A 20,502-nucleotide genomic window follows, 5' to 3' on the forward strand; every position below is an offset into this window, starting at 1 on the left:
TCTGATAGTGCGGACTGCCGCATTGTGTTTCACACGACACAGGATTGACGACGGGAGGAGAAGGGCACGGTGGGTTCACGGCTCCACAAGCGGCAGCAGCAGCAGCACCAGCAGCAGCAGCAGCAGCAGCAGTAGCTGCAGCAGCAGCAGCAGCGAGAACTTGCCGGCCACATGTCGCTGCGATGTGTCGCGTTGCTGTTTCTCGTCTCCGTCTCCTTCCAAGGTGATGATCGCCGCCGCCGTGAACATCGGCAGCATCCAGCAGCATCCCCCCCCCCCACCTCATCCGATCGTGGTTCGGCTTCACCGTGTGAATCGTTGTCTGTAGACGCGGAAGATTCGTGGCACCCCACACACGCGAATTGGCGCTGTACGATGGGGAGTCTTTCTTTAAAAAAAGAGTCGCGATTTGCTGAGTGCTGATTTGCTGAGTGCGACGGGCGATGCCTCGTTGGTTCCTGCACGACGGTGGATTCCATCGTATAAGTCGTCATCTAGCCTCGTTTACTGTACACTTCACTACTACACTACACTATACACTACACTACTATACACTACACTACTATACACTACTATATACTACACTATACACTACACTATACACTACACTATACACTACACTACTATACACTACACTACGATACACTACAGTAACATACTCTGCACTAATATATACTGCTGCACAATACATTATACACTACACTACTATCCTCTAAACTACAGTACTATAAACTACACTATACACTACATACACTACTATACACTACACTACTATACACTACACTATACACTACACTATACACTACACTAGCAGTCTGCAGCGTGACTTGCGTGCGATGACCGTCATCGCCGCAGGCGTCGAAGCGGCGATCTCCGTGGCGGTGACCCCGCTGGTGGAGGTGGAGCTGGGAAGTCCGCTGGTGATCCCCTGCACGGTCACCAGCTCCGTGGGCGAGGAGGTGGTCACCCAGTGGTTCATCGTGAGTAGCGCCACCCCCACCCCCCACCCACACGCACACCGCCGCTTGTCACGCTCGGATACGTACGTCGTATGCCCTGCCCAGAGACTCAGCACTGTTACCCATAGACTCAGCACTGTTACACGTAGACTCAGCACTGTTACACATAGACTCAACACTGCACCATAGACTCAGCACTGTTACACGTAGACTCAGCACTGTTACACGTAGACTCAGCACTGTTACACATAGACTCAACACTGTTACCCATAGACTCAAGACTCAACACTGCCACCCATAGACTCAACACTGCACCATAGACTCAACACTGCCACCCATAGACTCAACACTGCACCATAGACTCAACACTGCCACCCATAGACTCAACACTGCACCATAGACTCAACACTGCCACCCATAGACTCAACACTGCTACCCATAGACTCCAACCCCCCCCCCCCGGCACAGATTTCACAATCTTCGCGAACGAGGATCTCGTACCGCGACGCGCGACTCTTCGTGGCGGACTTGGGCACCGGCTACGAGAGTCGCATCGACGCTCGCCGCAGCGACTCCGCGCTGGCTCTGAACGCGACGGAGACCGCTGACGAGCGCGACTTCGTCTGCCAGGTGGTGGCGGGGCGCGCCAGCGTGGCCGAAGCCACTGCAAGCGTGCGGGTGTTTTGTAAGCGAGCGCCACGGGGGGGCCACTTGCTACCGTACTCTTAGGTGGTTTTTGTTCGGTAAAGTCGCGTGGGTAAAAAATTTAAATTAATAAAAGTAAAATAAAAATAAAATAAAAATCACGAAGTTTCGGAGGCAACACAAGACTCCGTCTTCAGGTGGACTCTGTCACAGCACTATACACTACTATACACTACACTATACACTGCACTATTATACACTATACACTAATATACACTACACTATACACTAATATACACTTCACTATTATACACTATACACTACACACTACCACACGACGTTTCGGAGGCAAGTTGGACTCGCCAGCACGTAACGGCCCTCCCCCCGTGTCCCCCTCCCCCCTCCCCCCGTGTCCCTCCCAGCGGCCCCCACGGTGGCCGTGACGGCGAGCCAGAGGCCCGTGCTGCTCAAGCCCCAGCACCACCACAAGGTGAGCAGCCCGCGGCCTGCGCGGACATTCTTCTAGTTCACACTCCGGCCTGTCGCTCCCTCTCCTGACGGCAGAGGTCGCAATCGGGTACCCGATATCCGTACCCTACCCCATACCCGGCTACCCGTACCCGGCCGGGTACGGGTAGCCGTTTGCGACCCTGGTGCGGCCGGGTACGGGTAGACCGTGAGTCACTGGTGAGTCACCGTTTGTCACTCATTTCCCAACGTCTTGTCTCTTCTCACAATTCAAGTTCCTAGAATCAACCCACCCGCGCCTGCAACATGGCTTCATCCCAGAGGTCGCAATCGGGTACCCGATACCCGTACCCTACCCGTATCCGGCCGGGTAGGGTACGGGTAGGGTACGGGTAGGGTACGGGTAGGGTACCCATTTGCGACCCTGGTGCGGCCAGGTAGGGTACGGGTACGAGGGGTAAGGAATCAAAACCCGTTTGCGACCTCTGCCTAACGGTCACCTAGGGGTGGTTTTGTTACCTTAATGGCGGTGCTGTAGACGCCACCGATTCGTGATTCTAACGTGGTTTAGTTTTAGTTTGGAGATGTTGACTACCTCGCCTGGTGCACAGGAGGTCGTGGGTTCGTATATAGTAGTGTAGTGTATAGTGTATAGTAGTGTTGTGTATAGTGTAGTGTATAGTAGTGTAGTGTATAGTAAGTGTAGTGTAGTGTATAGTGTAGTGTATAGTGTAGTGTGTAGTATTGTAGTGTATAGTATAGTAGTTGTATAGTATAGTAGTTGTATAGTAGTGTACTGTATAGTAGTGTATAGTAGAGTAGTGTAGTATATTAGTGTATAGTAGTGTATAGTGTAGTGTGTAGTATAGTAGTGTAGTGTATAGTGTAGTGTGTAGTATAGTAGTGTATAGTAGTGTAGTGTATAGTGTAGTGTGTAGTATAGTAGTGTAGTGTATAGTGTAGTGTGTAGTATAGTAGTGTATAGTAGTGTAGTGTATAGTGTAGTGTGTAGTATAGTAGTGTATAGTGTAGTAGTGTATAGTATATTATTTTATAGTAGAGTGGTGTATAGTATATTAGTGTATATTAGTGTATATTATAGTAGTGTACCACACCCGGCTGCATTTGTCTCCCTCGTTGCGATGTGTACACATCGCACCAGGTATTCCTTTGAGGCTGAGTCAACCTAGGGGAGGCTCAGAACCGGTTCAGATAATTGTCACTGATGTTGGCCGTGAGTGGGAATCGAACTTGGGTCGCCAGGTTTCGTGGCGCGACGCGCTAACCGGTTCTGTGCCTCCCCTAGGTCGACTCAGCCTCAAATAAATACCTGGTGCAGTGCAGTAAAAACATCGCCACTGGGGAGACAAAGGCGGCCGGGCGTGGTGCTGGCCACCCACCCCCTCGTGTGCCGTTCCGGCCTTCATAGGTGCTACTCGCTAACAGCACTTGCCCCTACAGTCTGTTAAGACTACACGGGGGATCTTTGTTGCGTGTGTTGGTCTGTTTCCCTCTCTTGCAGATCGGTGAATGTTACGTGCGCAACGCTTACCCAGAGCCCCTCGTCACGTGGTACAAGGATTCCCTGCCCCTGTGGCCATCACCTGGTAAGTGGATCTGCCGGTGAATGTATCTGTTGGTGAATGTGTCTATTGGTGAATGTATCTGTTGGTGAATGTATCTGTTGGTGAATGTATCTGCTGGTGAATGTATCTGTTGGTGAATATGTCTGCGATAGTGTAGTGTATAGTGTAATGTATAGTAGTGTATAGTGTCGTATATAGTGTAGTGTATAGTAGTTTAGTGTATAGTTTAGTGTATAGTGTAGTGTATAGTGTAGTGTATAGTGTAGTGTATAGTAGTTTAGTGTATAGTGTATTGTATAGTGTAGTGTATAGTGTAGTGTATAGTGTAGTGTACACTGCTACGTGGTGCAGGGAGTAAACATCGCCACTGCTGAGACAAAGCCGGCAGGGCGTGGTGTGCCACCGTGACGGGCTGCCACTCGCCAACAGCACTTGCCCCTACAGCCTGTTAAGGCCACGCGGGGGACCTTTGTCTGTGTGCGTGCGCCGCTAGACGTGAAAGTGACGGGGACGGTGGCGACGGAGTCCGACGGCACCTTCGCCGTGACGTCCGCCCTGAGCTACCAGCTGCAGAGGTGGGACGTGGGAGCCGGGTACCGCTGCGTGGTCAACTACACCGTGCCGGGCGGCAGGAGCGAGGCCGTTGCCTCGGAGACGATCTACGTGACGGTGCATTGTGAGTACGGGCGGGACGCAGCAGACACAGCAGGCGTACACACCAGACACAACAGGCGTACACAGCAGGCACAACAGGCGTACACAACAGACACAACAGGTGTACACAGCAGACACAGCAGACGTACACACCAGACACTACAGGCGTACACAGCAGACACAACAGGCGTACACAGCAGGCACAACAGGTGTACACAGCAGACACAACAGGCGTACACACCAGACAGCCTGGACCACGTGGTACAGCCTGTACCACGTGGTCCAGGCTGCCACGTGGTCCAGGCTGCCACGTGGTCCAGGCTGCCACGTGGCTGTGTGTCTCTCTCTCTGTCCCTCTCACGCTGCCTGTCAGCAGTGTGAAGGAAAGCTGTAATGCAAGTTGAATAAAAGACCGGATTCCAGAAGTCGCTACACTTGCATAACAAAAAGACATCATTAGACCTTCTTTGCCAGTACCAAAATGTATTACTAAAAGGGGTTTTTTCCAATTTTTTCTGGCAACAAGACTGAACCCTTTCTACGAGGATTCGTGTAACTGCATTCACCACAATGCTTGCGGTCAAAATGTAAACAAAACACACTCTGTGATAACACTGGTCAACACACTTTGTCTGGCATAAGGTATTCAAACGGTGTTAAGGTCATTTTGGGGTGCCGATTCCAAATCTGGCATCAGTTTTTGTCTATCACATCAGGTTTTTGAGGTATCAAATATTGCATTTTCATAAAAAAAACAGCAAATTTATGCTCATATACGAATAGCTAAACAGACATCTATACAATAATACGATAAGATACAATATACAATAATAATGAAACAAACATTTAATGAGCCGTAGCACAAAGTTGTGTGAGTGACTGCATGCTAATGTGAGTGAATGCATATTACCGTGTAAGAATTTAATTGTGAAGATAAGAAAAATATGCACTGAAAGGTCATTCACAATAGTGATGCTGCATCTGCATCAACGACCTCTTCTTTGACGATCTCCGATGTACAGCTTGTGGAATCGCTCATCAAGGACCAGCAGTAATCTGCCATCAGTTTCAAGGACAATGTCAATATATTATAATATGTTTTAATATATTGACATTGTCCTTGAAACTGATTGGTCCACACCAAGGGACGGCTTTCTTTTGAGCCTCAGCGGTAATTGACGACGATGATGATGATTGTTATCGATGGCGAGTGACATTGTTATTGATGATGAGGACGATGATTTACGATGACGAGTGGCATTGTTATTGATGATGATGATGATGATTTACGATGACGAGTGGCATTGTTATTGATGATGATGATGATGATGATGATTTACGATGACGAGTGGCACGGTGAATGTCTGCGGGCGGTGGGGGATGTGTAGATCCACCCAGGAGGGTGGCCCTCATCCTGGAGTCTCCACGCGCGGCCGTGATGGAGGGCGACACGGTCGTGCTGAGGTGCCGTGCTGATGGATTCCCCCCTCCCGAGGTCGACTTCTACATGGTGAGGAGGCGGCGATGATGATGACGATGACGACGATGATGATGATGATGACGATGATGACGATAACGACGATGATGATGACGATGATGATGACGATGATGACGACGACGATGATGATGATGATGACGATGATGATGACGATGATGATGATGATGACAATTATGATGACGATGATGATGATGACGATGATGATGACGACGATGATGACGATGATGATGACGATGACGATGATGATGACGACGATGATGACGATGATGACGATGATGATGATGACAATTATGATGACGATGATGATGACGATGATGACGATGATGACGATGATGACGACGATGATGATGATGATGACGATGACGATGATGATGACGATGACGATGACGATGATGATGACGATGATGACGATGACGACGATGACGACGATGACGACGATGTTGACGATGATGACGATGATGACGATGATGACGACGATGACGACGATGATGATGATGATGACGACGATGGCGATGATGATGATGACGATGATGATGACGACAATGATGGCGACGATGATGATGATGATGACAACGACGATGATGCTCCCCCCGCTCCCCCCGCCCGTCAGAGCTCCCCGACGCGGGTGGACTACGGCCACGCGACTGCGGGGGACGCGCTCACCCTGCCCGCCGTCACCCGCGGCCACAGCGGCACCTACGGCTGCCGCGTCCGTAGCGGCAACGGGGTCCATGGCCGTCTCAGCGGCAGCGTCGACCTCCTGGTGCACTGTGAGCGGCGGGGGGGGGGGGGTGACGGGAGGGAGGGAGGGGAGGGTCAAGAGGGAGGGAGGGAGGGAGGGAGGGGAGGGTCAAGAAGGAGGGGGAGGGAGGGAGGGAGGAGGGGGAGGGAGGGAGACTTTGTGGGGAGGAGGAGGAGTTGGAGACGCTACGAAGGAGAGTGACCGTCTCGGAGTTTGTCGAGCGGATTTCTTTAAGATGCCGACTCTCCCGGGACGGGAACGGCGCGTCGTGCATTCGCATGATTCTTCTTGGCGTCTTTTTCGGTGTAAAGCTTCTTTCGTGACTGCAGCAGGGATTCATCTTCTTTGGTTCTTTCGGTAAAGTCATCACGTAGAAGGGAAGTAATAAAGTAAGAAAAATAAAACATTATAAAATACAATTCTCACGACGTTTCGGCCACAACGAAAGCAGCCGTCCTCAGGTGAAGAACAGGGATGTCAGAAAGACAGCGTCATTCACTTCATCATCATCAACATCATCAACATCATCAACAACATCATCATCATTAACATTAATAATCAACATCATCATCAACATCATCTTCAAAATCATCATCATCAACATCATCATCTACATCTTTGTTTTTTCGATTTAAAGCTTTCGTGACTGCAGGGATTCATCTTCTTGGTTATTTCGGTAAAGTCACGTAGAAGGGAAATAATAAAACAATTAAAATAAGACATAATACAATAAAATTCTCCCGACGTTTCGGCCACAACGCAAGCAGCCGTCCTCAGGTTGTGGCAGAAACGTCGTGAGAATTTTATTGTATTTTGTTTTATTTTTATTATTTTATTACTTCCCTTCTACGTGACTTTACCGAAAGAACCAAGAAGATTCTCGTCGTTGTTGTTGTCATCGTCGTTGTTGTCGTTGTTGTTGTGATTGCGAGCGAACGTCGCCGCTTGGCCCGGAGTGACTCAGTACGTGTCTCCTCCCCGCCAGACGCGCACCACCACGGGGAGCCCAGCTCCACCGTCGCGGCGACGACGCGGCTCCCGGCGGGCGCCGTCGTGCAGGTGAGACGCTCCTCGTCCTCCTCGTTGTTGTTGTTGTCGTCGTGCGCCGGGAGAGGCTCCTCCTCCTTGTTGTTATTGTTGTTGTTGTTGCCGTCGTGCGCCGGGAGAGGCTCCCACAGGTGGGCAGCAGTGCCCCGTCAGGTAACGGTGTCGGTCTTGTTGGCAGATAGAAGGGTCAAAAAACAATTATCATGTTTTTTCTTCTGACAAATGAGGTTCCAATGGTGTAAATGCTTCACCCCGAGCTCTCATACTATGATGGTGCATTGTCTTTGAGTTGTGCGCCTTTTGGCGTCATCTGGTCCAACCCATGTGAGACTAGGCTCTAAGGAAAGCTGTCTCGGGTGTTGACCAATCAACTTAAAGGGCCATGTGAGACTAGGCTCTAAGGAAAGCTGTCTCGGATGTGGACCAATCAACTTTAAGGACAGTGCACATTATCAGAGTTGTGTTTTTTGTTTGCATTACGACCGCAGGTATCGTGGTCAATGCAAACATGACTCCTCGTAAAAAAGATGTCAGTTTTGTTGCCAGATAGAAGGGTAAAAAATCAATTATCATACCCCGTCAGTGTCACCATCACCCCACCGTAACCCCCCCACCACCCCCACCAACCCCCCCACCCCCTCCACCCCCACAACCCCCACCGTGACCCCACCGTGACCCCACCGTGACCCCACTGTGACCCCACCGCCCGAGTTGGATTCCCGCTCGCAGCCAACAGCAGTGATAGCGATTATCTGAACCGCTCCTTGGCCTCCCCTAGGTCTACTCAGCCTCTAATTAGTACCAGTGTAATAAAAGGACTCAGACACTTCTCTCTCTGCTTCGTGTCCTTTATTGGGTCCTTGTCTTCTCCCACACGGCACTCTGTTATAACACTGTATTTGTAGCCCCCGGCTGTTATCGCTATTATAGCTTCCTTTCTCTCCCCGCAGACTCTCTGCTTCGTCTACTGTAACCTCCGTTCTCTCCCTGCAGACTCGCTGCTGACTCCCTATGCAGACCCCCGCTGCTAACCCTATATGCAGACCCTCTTGGCTGCTACTCTGTATGCAGACCCGCTGCTAACTCTGTATGCAGCCCCGCTGCTGACTGCAGCCTCCTCGCTGCTTCGGGTCGGTCACCGCTGGCCAACGGTGCCGATCCTCGCTCCCCTGTGTTCGTGGCGATCTCGCCACCCTCCGCTTCGCCCTTCGTGGCCTCTCTCGTTCCTGGTCCCCCGTCACTCCCCTCTCCTCTTCCGGTTCCCCTCCTTCTATAGCTTAACCCCTCTCCCCCCACGTGACCTAACTCCTCCCCTCATGACGTCACCTCCGGAGGGCCGTTTACGCCCGCATTACATCACCCTCCCCCATAAAGAAAATCCAGCCGACCTCGGCTGAAATGCAACTTGACAAGCAATGCGGGTGTAAAGGACCAACACGTAAAAAGACACGAAGCATGCAACAACAATATAACAAGAACACAACACAACACAATTTAACGAAACGTGAGGGATTTCGAGCGAGTACGGGTAGCCGGGCCGTCCTGGACGGTCGGCAGCCCACCCGCCGAGCGGGAACGTGGCAGGGTTTTAAGGGCGACGGGAGCGAGTTCATCCGTCGCCATTGGAGGCCCGCCACTGTCCCGGTCGCGTCCAGAGACATCCCGTAATCGCGTCCGCGGAGGGATAGGAAGAGCTGCAGGTTCCGTAGGTTCTGCGGCTCCGGTCGGCATCCCACGAGCGGAACGTCCTTCTTCCTGCGGCGTCACGGCCGGCTTGTCTGTGAAGGGTACGACAGGCGCTCTCGCAAGGTCAGCAGGCACAGGCAAGGGCGAGTCGGTAGCAACAGACCCCGGCAAGGCAACTTCGGGAGATGACGCATCCGGCCGCGGGGCAATGTATGGCTTCAACCGGGATGTATGCACGAACCAGCGCCGCGAACCAACCCGAACACGCGCCGACTGTGGGTTGGGAACCTCAATGAGGCGGACCGGACCTTGCCATGGTTTATGTAATTTAGGAGAGGTACCTGGCCGCACCTGTGGGCAATGAAGCCAGGCCAGGTCCCCCGTTTTCCAGGGGCACTCCCCCTTCGAACGTCGGGCACACCGCTCATTCCTGGCCTGGGCTTTGGCCGTAGCCATGCGGGCTCTTTCCCTCGCCTCAGTGACACGGCGAACGTTGTCCTGAATATACTCAGGAAGAGGCTTAACAGGTCCCCTCGCACCGGTTCCCAACTGCTCATTAATCGGCGGCACATTTTCACGGCCGTACATAAGAAAGAACGGCGAGTATCCAGTAGCCGCGTGCGGCGTCATGCGATACGCCGAAAGCACCCCAGGGATATGCAGATCCCAATCAGATTGATTTTCCCCGACTGTATGGCACAGCATGGCGGACAGAGTCCGATTCAACCGCTCCACCATACCATCCGTTTGTGGGTGGTAGGGGGACGTCCGTATCTTTTTAGTTCCAAGAGCCGCACACACCTCCCCCAACAATTTGGACGAAAAGTTACGCCCTTGATCTGTAAGGAGCCTCTCCGGCGCCCCCTTGTCCATTACATACCCAAATAGAAAGGCGTCAGTGATAGACGCCGCTGACTGGTCAGGCAAAGGCCAGGCCATCGGCCAGCGGGAGAGGTACTCCACCCCCACCAGTAAATACTTATTTCCCTTAGCGGACGGCGGAAAGGGTCCCAAAATATCTAACGCCACCAGCTCATTAACCCGAGATACTTGAATCGATTGTATTGGCGGAACATATGGATGTTTAGGCGGCTTACGGCGGGCACAATCGGGACACGCGCGAACGTGACCGACGACATCTGTCGTCATGCCGTGCCAATAATAGTCTCGCTGCAGCGTCAATAGGGTTTTCTGCACCCCCAGATGTAAAAGTGTGTCACAGTGCAAAGATCTAATCAATTCGTACCGCAATGACGCAGGTACAACGAGACGCCAGTGTTCCTGTATCCCTTCCCTCCACATCAGCAACCCATCTCGGAGAGCAGTTTCCGGAATACCACCCGCACCGAGTTCCTTACCCGCCTTCTCCGTTCGTTTTCGTAACGACACAAAAGATTCGTCCAACATTTGCTCCCGAATCCACACAGACCTCGGAAGACGCAAAATCCCATCAGCCGGTCCCCCATCAACCGGTCCCGGTGTAAGCGGAGTTTCAAGAACATCCACCGCCAGCGTGACAGGCTGAGGGGGGAGCTGAATCGGTCCACACCTATGCGTCCCCGACGCACACGCACAAGGGGATTGTTGCGGCAACCTGGAAAGTGCGTCCGCGTTAGCGTGACGCACACCCTTCCGATGATGAATTTGGAAGGAAAATTCTTGCAGCGTGTCCAGCCACCTCGCCAATTGTCCGGATGGCTGGTCCATCTTAAGAGCATACTGCAAGGCCGCATGGTCCGTGCGGACAATAAACGAGCGACCGTACAGATACGGTCGAAATTGGCGGAGAAAAAAAACAATGGCCAAAAGTTCCCTGCGAGTGACGCAGTAACGGGTTTCCGCGGGAGACAAAACTCGACTCCCATACGCCACCACACGCTCAACTCCACCTTTCGACTGGGACAATACCGCCCCAATACCAGTATCACTTGCATCAGTATCCAGAATGAAGGGATGTTCAAAATCCGGATAATCCAACGTCGGTGCAGTAGCCAGTAAATCGCGCAGGCTCCGAAACGCCGCCTCCTCCGGCGGTCCCCACACAAATTTATGCCCCTTCCCAGTAAGGAGATGCAAAGGCCTGGCGATAGTAGCAAAATTCGGAACAAACCTCCGATAATATGAGGCGAACCCCAAAAACCGACGCACATCACCCACCGTGGCCGGGGTTGCCCAATCACGGACACACGCAGTTTTCTCTGGATCCGTGGCCACCCCGTCCGCACTAACAATATGTCCCAAGTATCGAACGGAGCGTTGCAGTAGGTGACATTTCTTAGGCTTGAATTTCAAATTAGCAGAACGCATTCTGGTGAATACAGCCTCCAACCGCAGTAAATGCTCATCAAATGTGCGGCTGAAGACAATAATATCATCTAAATAAATGAGACATGTCTCCCACTGCAACCCCGTCAATACCAACTCCATCAACCTCTGAAAAGTGGCAGGGGCCGCATTCAACCCCATCGGAAGACAGTTAAATTGGAATAACCCCTGCGGCGTACGGAAAGCTGTCTTTTCTCGCGAGGGCTCGTCAAGGGGGAGCTGCCAGAAGCCCGAAGAGAGATCTAGCGTTGAAAAAAACTTAGCCCCTGACAAGGCGTCGAGAGAATCGTCCATACGCGGCAGGGGATACGCATCTGCCACCGACACTTTATTCAACTTCCGAAAATCCACACAAAATCGCAATTTACCATCCTTCTTTTTAACCAACACAACAGGCGCGCCCCACGGGCTATTAGACGGAGATATAATATCCGCTTTCAACATGTCATCCACTGCCCCTCGAACATGCTCACGCTCAGCCGGACTCATCCGACGCGAGTTCAAGCGGATAGGGGCAGCGTCCCCTGTGTCGATATGATGATAAAGCAGCGAGGTGCGTCCCAAGTCCAAATCGTCCGAGCTAAACACATCCGAATAACTCGATAATAATTTATGAATCGCACAACGCTGCTCGGCGGAAAGGGCCGAATTTTCCCCACATAATTCAGCGATCCAACGATCATCCACCCCTCCATCGTGTGAAACACCACCCACCAGCCCTCCGTCCGGCAGATCACTCTGAGCCGTAAACGCCGTAGTGGCATGTGCCACAACGGTACCAGCCGGCACACACACGCTTTCAGTACTCGCATTTAACACCTGCAAAAACGGGCGCTGATCTGGACGGACAATAGTTTGCGCCCCCACCAGCGCCAATCCGCCCGTAACAGCGGCGGACGGCGACAGCAAAATCCCAAAAGCACCCTGCCGACCCGGAACCGGCTTCCGATATCGTAAGGGAATGAGCATCTGCGAGCCAGGTGGAATATCAACCGAAACTTCCGATAACGCCTGCACCTGGGCGACAGGAGCCGGTCGCCCCCAGGCGGACTGTAAAAATGCCAATTTCCGGCCCCCCGGTAGTTCAATGCAATTTTCATTGATTCGAATTAGAATGGGCATCTTAGCCAAAAAATCAGTACCCAACAGGCAAGGAACCGCCAGGGACCTCGAAATTAACACAACGCCCGAGGCCGAGACTCCCCCGATAGAAATGTTAGCGTCCATCTGTCCCACGATGCCCATACTACCCCCGTTCGCAGCGATGCAGGAAGCGTAAGCCGGCCTCACGGCCCCCGGTGGGATGTTCAAAAGATGGAATATCACATCCGAAATAATGGTCGCGGACGCACCGGAATCCACCAAAATGCGTACGTCCACCCCTTGGATCGACCCAGGTACAGTGGACGAACCGGTAGCGGCCGCGACAACCCGCCGAGCCAGCTTACGCCACTGCGTTATCGAGCGACAAGGCGCAGATACTGGCCTCCCGTATTCAACAACATCCGCGTCGCACAACAACGGCGATGAGTGAGGTGTCGGGCCTTGCCGGGTGTCTGGTGCGCACCGACTTGCCTGTGCTGGAGGATCTTTTTTTGGAGCGTCCGCTGTCGAGGCCTCCTGCTGGGGCGGACCCGGAACCCGGGCCCAGCATTCCCTGGCATAATGGCCCCGACGGCCGCAGCGGAAGCACTCGACGTCGGAGCGGCGCGCAGCGGGCACCCCGTCCCGACGCGGCCGCACCGGCTGCGGAGCCCGCGGCCCCGGCCCGCTCCGGGCCGGCCACGGAGCAGAGGCAGCCGACAACTCCTTCTGGCCGGTCGCATCCGGCACGTACACGGCCTTTGTAGGGTCCCACCCTACGGCCCCCCCATCGACGACAGGACCGCCCGTCCACGCCGTGACTTGTTTCCAGCGGCGGAGATTGAACTGGGCGTCCAGACACTTGGCCGCGGCCCGGGACGTGAGTTTTTCGTGACCGCACGCCGGCATAGGAATGCCAAGATCTCGGGACAACTCCAACATCTTCCCCAAGATGAGAGGTTCCAGCAGGTCAGGCTCCGTCTCCGGGTAAGCGGCCATAGCGAGTTCCAACATGGCGCCCCTATACGCCACAGGTGACTCCTCAGGTGCGCGTTGCCGTTGCACGAATCGGCGATGGGCGTCATCCGGTGGCTCGTACGCGTCCGCCATTTCGTCGAACACCCCTCGCAGAGTCTTCTTCGCAGCTTTTATGGAGCGAAAAAAACGAACGGACTCATCGTCAAGAAGAGTCGGAAGCACCTCCAGCGCCTCGGCGTCCGTCCACCTCGCTGTACGTCATCATGGCTTGGCTTCGCGAACGAAGATCTAGGAAGGACATCCACGTCTTCTGCAGGCACGCTGGTGGCTGAAGAGGCCTATGCGGGACAAGCAGGTCCTGCCACAACAGCTGCAAGTATAGGTCTCATCTGGGATGGGTGCTGAGGGATCATGGTTCTTCCTCGCTGTACGTACCGCCGCCAAAAATCTACAGGCGAACGCACTCCAATTGCCACCGATGGAGAATTCCTTGACAGTTGTTAGGTGACGACTGCGACTTCTTGGCTTGCTTCCTTCAGCCGCTGCCTCCTCCGGTGGTAAATTCAACAATGCGTCGCAACGCGGTGTCGACAAGATGGCGGGCGACCGTCGCGGCGGTCCCAAAATGGCGGCTTCCCGCTTTCCGTGGTGCGCCACGCCCAAGATGGCGTCTTCACGCCGCGTGGCCGATGGCGGCGCCATCGAAGACGACCCGAGCTCCTGCCGATCACCACCATCACCTTCCAACGCCGCCCTTGATGTGACAAGGTCACACAACTCTGTGATGACGTTTTTGAGAGTTGCCAGTTGCTCCGCCATCCGGGTCCATCTTAAATCCTCGTCCTTCAACGCAGATGGGTCCGACGAAGCGGCAACCTCCTCGACACCCGGGCCCTCACGGATCTCTCCCTCCGCCGAAGTGAAGCCGACCGCAGGAGGAAGATCTTCGTTGTCCGAAGATGAAGCCGACGCCGGAGATGGAATATTCTTTTTCCTCAATTGTTTCGCCATGCCGTTTCACTTCTGACTCCAGTGTAATAAAAGGACTCAGACACTTCTCTCTCTGCTTCGTGTCCTTTATTGGGTCCTTGTCTTCTCCCACACGGCACTCTGTTATAACACTGTATTTGTAGCCCCCGGCTGTTATCGCTATTATAGCTTCCTTTCTCTCCCCGCAGACTCTCTGCTTCGTCTACTGTAACCTCCGTTCTCTCCCTGCAGACTCGCTGCTGACTCCCTATGCAGACCCCCGCTGCTAACCCTATATGCAGACCCTCTTGGCTGCTACTCTGTATGCAGACCCGCTGCTAACTCTGTATGCAGCCCCGCTGCTGACTGCAGCCTCCTCGCTGCTTCGGGTCGGTCACCGCTGGCCAACGGTGCCGATCCTCGCTCCCCTGTGTTCGTGGCGATCTCGCCACCCTCCGCTTCGCCCTTCGTGGCCTCTCTCGTTCCTGGTCCCCCGTCACTCCCATCTCCTCTTCCGGTTCCCCTCCTTCTATAGCTTAACCCCTCTCTACACCTGTAGTAGACATGGCTCACATGGCGGTGGTGGTGGCGGTGGCGGTGGTGGTGGTGGCGGTGGCGGTGACGGTGGTGGCGGTGACGGTGGTGGCGGTGACGGTGGTGGTGGTGGCGGTGACGGTGGTGGTGACGGTAACGGTGGTGGTGGTGGTGGTGACGGTGGTGGTGGTGACGGTGTCGGTGGTGGTGGCCCAGGTGGTGTTGGTGGCGGTGGTGGTGGTGGCGGTGGCAGTGACGGTGGTGGTGGTGGTGGTGGTGGTGGTGGCGGTGGTGGTGGTGGTGGTGGTGGTGATGGTGGTGGCGGTGACGGCGGTGGTGGTGGCGGTGACGGCGGTGGTGGTGATGGTGACGGTGGTGGTGGTGGTGGTGGTGGTGACGGTGGTGACGTTGGTGGTGGTGGCGGTGGTGGTGGCGGTGACATTTACGAAGATGAGACTGAGACGAGTGGATGTTGTGTGTTTATATTTGGAGTGTGTGCTGCACGGTTAGGGGGCTACAGGTCATCTCAGTCGACCCGTGGCACCTGCCGGGTCTGCCTCGTGACCTACCCGAAATGAGTCACAAACGGTGACTCACCAGTGACTCACGGCCTACCTGTACCTGTACCCAGCCAGGTACGGGTATCGGGTACCCGGTTGCGACCTCTGCTGTGGGCATTCGACACTTGGCCTGGCCTCAACGTGCACGTAGCCTGGCACAAGCGCCGTAGTGACGTCACCGCCACTTAGTGGTGTGTGTGTGTGTGTGTTGGTGAGTGTACGTGTGTGTGGTGACAGACGATCGGATTGATGGGGGGGGGTGCGCTGAGGAGGGTGACAGGGGAGCGGAGCGAGTGAGACCGATGGTGTTTGACGTCCGGCGAGGGAAGTTTATGCGAGCCTAGAGGTGGGGGGGGGGGGCTGGGGGGGGGGGGGCTTAGGGGGGGAGAGCGCCGGGCCTGACGCCGGCCGCCTTCCCGGCGCTGTGCGTCCCTCACGCAGGCCGCGTCGTCACCGTCACCATCGTCACCGCCACCGCCACCGTCACCCTCCGTGTCCACGGGCCTGGGGAGGTCGCGGCCCGTCAAGGTCGCTGCGGAAGGTCACTCTCTCACTCTCTCACTCGCTCTCTCACTCACTCGCTCTCTCGCTCACTCACTCACTCTCTCGCTCGCTCGCTCACTCTCTCGCTCACTCACTCGCTCTCTCGCTCGCTCACTCTCTCGCTCGCTCACTCGCTCACTCACTCGCTCACTCGCTCATTCTCTCGCTCTCTCACTCGCTCACTCACTCACTCGCTCACTCACTCGCTCACTCGCTCATTCTCTCGCTCTCTCACTCGCTCGCTCACTCTCTCGCTCACTCACTCGCTCTCTCGCTCGCTCACTCTCTCGCTCGCTCACTCGCTCACTCGCTCACTCGCTCATTCTCTCGCTCTCTCACTCGCGCTCTCGCTCACTCACTCGCTCACTCGCTCACTCTCTTGCTCACTCACTCGCTCACTCTCTCGCTCACTCTCTCGCTCACTCACTCTCTCACTCTCTCGCTCACTCTCTCGCTCACTCTCTCGCTCACTCACTCACTCTCTCGCTCACTCACTCTCTCGCTCACTCTCTCGCTCACTCTCTCGCTCACTCACTCACTCTCTCGCTCGCTCACTCTCTCGCTCGCTCACTCGCTCACTCGCTCACTCGCTCACTCTCTCGCTCTCTCACTCGCGCTCTCGCTCACTCACTCGCTCACTCACTCGCTCACTCGCTCACTCACTCACTCACTCACTCACTCTCTCGCTCGCTCTCTCACTCACTCTCTCTTGCTCTCTCACTCGCTCACTCACTCACTCACTCTCTCACTCTCTCGCTCACTCACTCACTCGCTCACTCACTCGCTCACTCACTCACTCACTCTCTCGCTCACTCGCTCGCTCTCTCACTCACTCTCTCTTGCTCTCTCACTCACTCACTCTCTCGCTCGCTCACTCTCTCACGCTCTCGCTCGCTCTCTCTCGCTCTCTCACTCACTCACTCTCTCGCTCGCTCTCTCACTCACTCTCTCTTGCTCTCTCACTCGCTCACTCACTCACTCTCTCACTCTCTCGCTCACTCACTCACTCGCTCACTCACTCGCTCACTCACTCACTCACTCTCTCGCTCGCTCGCTCTCTCTCTCACTCACTCTTTCTTGCTCTCTCACTCTCTCACTCACTCTCTCGCTCGCTCACTCTCTCACTCTCTCGCTCACTCTCTCGCTCTCTCACTCACTCTCTCTTGCTCTCTCACTCACTCACTCTCTCGCTCGCTCACTCTCTCACTCTCTCGCTCTCTCTCTCTTGCTCTCTCACTCTCTCACTCTCTCGCTCTCTCACTCTCTCGCTCTCTCGCTCGCTCGCTCACTCGCTCTCTCACTCACTCTCTCTTGCTCTCTCACTCACTCACTCTCTCGCTCGCTCGCTCACTCGCTCTCTCACTCACTCTCTCTTGCTCTCTCACTCACTCACTCTCTCGCTCGCTCTCTCTCTCTTGCTCTCTCACTCACTCACTCTCTCGCTCTCTCACTCTCTCGCTCTCTCGCTCGCTCGCTCACTCACTCGCTCGCTCACTCACTCACTCTCTCGCTCTCTCTCTCGCTCACTCTCTCGCTCTCTCACTCGCTCACTCTCTCACTCTCTCGCTCTCTCTCTCGCTCACTCTCTCGCTCTCTCACTCTCTCGCTCGCTCGCTCACTCTCTCACTCTCTCTCGCTCACTCGCTCGCTCGCTCACTCACTCTCTCGCTCACTCTCTCGCTCGCTCACTCACTCTCTCTCTCTCCCTCGCTCGCTCTCTCGCTCACTCACTCTCTCTCTCCACTCTCTCCACTCTCTCGCTCATTCTCTCACTCACTCTCTCTCTCTCTCACTTTCTCTCTCACTCGCTCGCTCTCTCGCTCTCTTTCTCTCCACTCGCAGGAGGAGCGGAGAAAGCAGAGTTGTCAGCACGTGGGCTGCCGTGGTTCGCCATCATCGTCCTCCCCCTCTTCGTCGTCCTCTCTATTTGGGCGATTCTCTACGCTTGCTCCAAAGAGTCGCAAGAGGAGAGATTACGAGCAGGAGGAGGAGAGGCGGCTTTGTCGCGAGCGTGGACGCTGACCGTGCGCTGCTGCTGCTGCTGCTGTCCAGAGCCCCGCGCAGCGCAGCCGCTGACCGAGTTGTACGGCCGGTGACGAGGTGGCGGTGGTGCCGACGGCCTGTCGCGGTGACGAGGTGGCGGTGGTGGGGACGGCCTGTCGGGGCCTCAACCACCATCGTCAACGTCATCATCACCATCACCACCATCACCATCATCACCACCACCGTCATCAACATCACAACCATCGTCATCACCATCATCATCACCACCACCATCACCACCATCGTCATCACCACCACCATCATCACCACCACCATCATCACCACCACCGTCATCAACATCACAACCATCATCACCACCACCATCATCATCACCACCACCACCATCACCACCATCATCATCACCAACACCATCACCACCACCATCATCATCACCACCACCGTCATCAACATCACAACCATCGTCATCACCATCATCATCATCACCATCATCACCACCATCATCATCACCACCACCACCACCATCGTCACCACCATCATCATCACCACCACCGTCATCAACATCACCACCATCATCACCACCATCATCACCATGTGTCTTTTGTGTTTGAGCTCAGATCGAACACGGATCGAGCCTTGACATTCAATTGAATTCACCTGTCCTTGTGTCTGTCCCTGTGTCTGTCCCTGTGTCTGTCCCTGTGTCTGTCCCTGTGTCTGTCCCTGTGTCTGTCTCTGTCCCTGTGTCTGTCTCTGTCCCTGTGTCTGTCTCTGTCCCTGTGTCTGTCCCTGTGTCTGTGTGTTCGAGCACGGATCGAGCTCGGATTGAACTGCGCCATGTTTATTATACTGCTGTTTTATTTGTGCCAACACATATGAACTTTCACGTGTTTATTATACTGCTCTTTTATTTGTGTTAACACGTATGAACTGTCACGTGTTTATTATACTGCTGTTTTATTTGTGCCAACACATATGAACTTTCACGTGTTTATTATACTGCTCTTTTATTTGTGTCAACACGTATGAATTGTCACGTGTTTATTATACTGCTGTCTTGTTTGTGTCAACACGTGTGACCTGTCACGTGTTTATTATACTGCTGTCTTGTTTGTGTCAACACGTGTGACCTGTCACGTGTTTATTATACTGCTGTCTTGTTTGTGTGAACACGTGTGACCTGTCACGTGTTTATTATACTGCTGTCTTGTTTGTGTCAACACGTGTGACCTGTCACGTGTTTATTATACTGCTGTCTTGTTTGTGTGAACACGTGTGACCTGTCACGTGTTTATTATACTGCTGTCTTGTTTGTGTGAACACGTGTGAACTGTCACGTGTTTATTATACTGCTGTCTTGTTTGTGTGAACACGTGTGACCTGTCACGTGTTTATTATACTGCTGTCTTGTTTGTGTGAACACGTGTGGCCTGTCACGTGTTTATTATACTGCTGTCTTGTTTGTGTCAACACGTATGAACTGTCACGTGTTTATTTACCGGCGTCTTATTTGTTGGAGCTCGGATCGAGCTGCGGCGTTTTGAATAAAACATTTTTCAAGTCGACAAACAGCGTCCCCCGTCACGTGATGTCTGGATGGACAAACCGACCCCCTCCCACCTGAGCCTCTCCCCCCTTGACGCCGATTGGCTTTCTTCCGCATTGACAATCGATCATGATCGTTTCATGTCGTTGCAGCAACATTTGTCAGCAACGCCGCCGGGTTTATGCGGCGAAGGCCGTGAGATTCTTTAAAAACTAAACTCTAAACAACATCTTCTTGGTTCTTTCGGTGAAGACACGTAGAAGGAAAGTAATGAAATAATAAAAATAAAACATAATAAAATAATTCTCACGACGTTTCGGCCACAACGCAAGCAGCCGTCCTCAGGTGAAGAACAGGTCTGTCGGGGAGACAGCGACTGAATGAAACATTCAGACCTGTTCTTCACCTGAGGACGGCTGCTTGCGTTGTGGCCGAAACGTCGTGAGAATTATTTTATTTTGTTTTATTTTTATTATTTCATTATTTCCCTTCTACGTGACTTTACCGAAAGAACCAATATAAACTCAACTTTTTATTTTGATTTAAAGCTTTCGTGACTGCAGGGATTCATCTTCTTGGTTCTTTCGGTAAAGTCACGTAGAAGGGAAATAATAAAACAATAAAAATAAAAAACAAAAACATTTCTCACGACGTTTCGACTGCAACACAAGCAACCAG

At 53.6% G+C, this 20,502-nt stretch overlaps 1 protein-coding gene across 2 annotated transcripts; it reads left to right on the plus strand.

Annotated features, from left to right (window-relative positions):
• The first annotated feature begins 112 nt into the window (after positions 1–112).
• LOC133362261 (basal cell adhesion molecule-like) lies at positions 113–19,833 on the plus strand. 2 transcript variants are annotated; one of them, XM_061581184.1, is made up of 11 exons: positions 113–223; positions 856–980; positions 1,428–1,644; positions 2,027–2,094; positions 3,595–3,679; positions 4,152–4,334; positions 5,701–5,822; positions 6,421–6,580; positions 7,538–7,611; positions 16,176–16,275; positions 18,120–19,833. In XM_061581184.1, the coding sequence occupies exons 1-11, from the start codon at positions 172–174 to the stop codon at positions 18,371–18,373; spliced, it is 1,440 nt and encodes a 479-aa protein (XP_061437168.1). In that variant the 5' UTR covers positions 113–171; the 3' UTR covers positions 18,374–19,833. The 2 variants fall into 2 exon arrangements, with proteins under 2 accessions (XP_061437168.1, XP_061437169.1); XM_061581185.1 differs by lacking the exon at positions 16,176–16,275.
• The last annotated feature ends 669 nt before the right edge of the window (positions 19,834–20,502 follow it).

Source organism: Lethenteron reissneri, unplaced genomic scaffold (genome assembly GCF_015708825.2).
Source record: "Lethenteron reissneri isolate LAM-NWPU_2019-01 unplaced genomic scaffold, ASM1570882v1 scaffold_1414, whole genome shotgun sequence".
NCBI lineage: Eukaryota > Metazoa > Chordata > Hyperoartia > Petromyzontiformes > Petromyzontidae > Lethenteron > Lethenteron reissneri.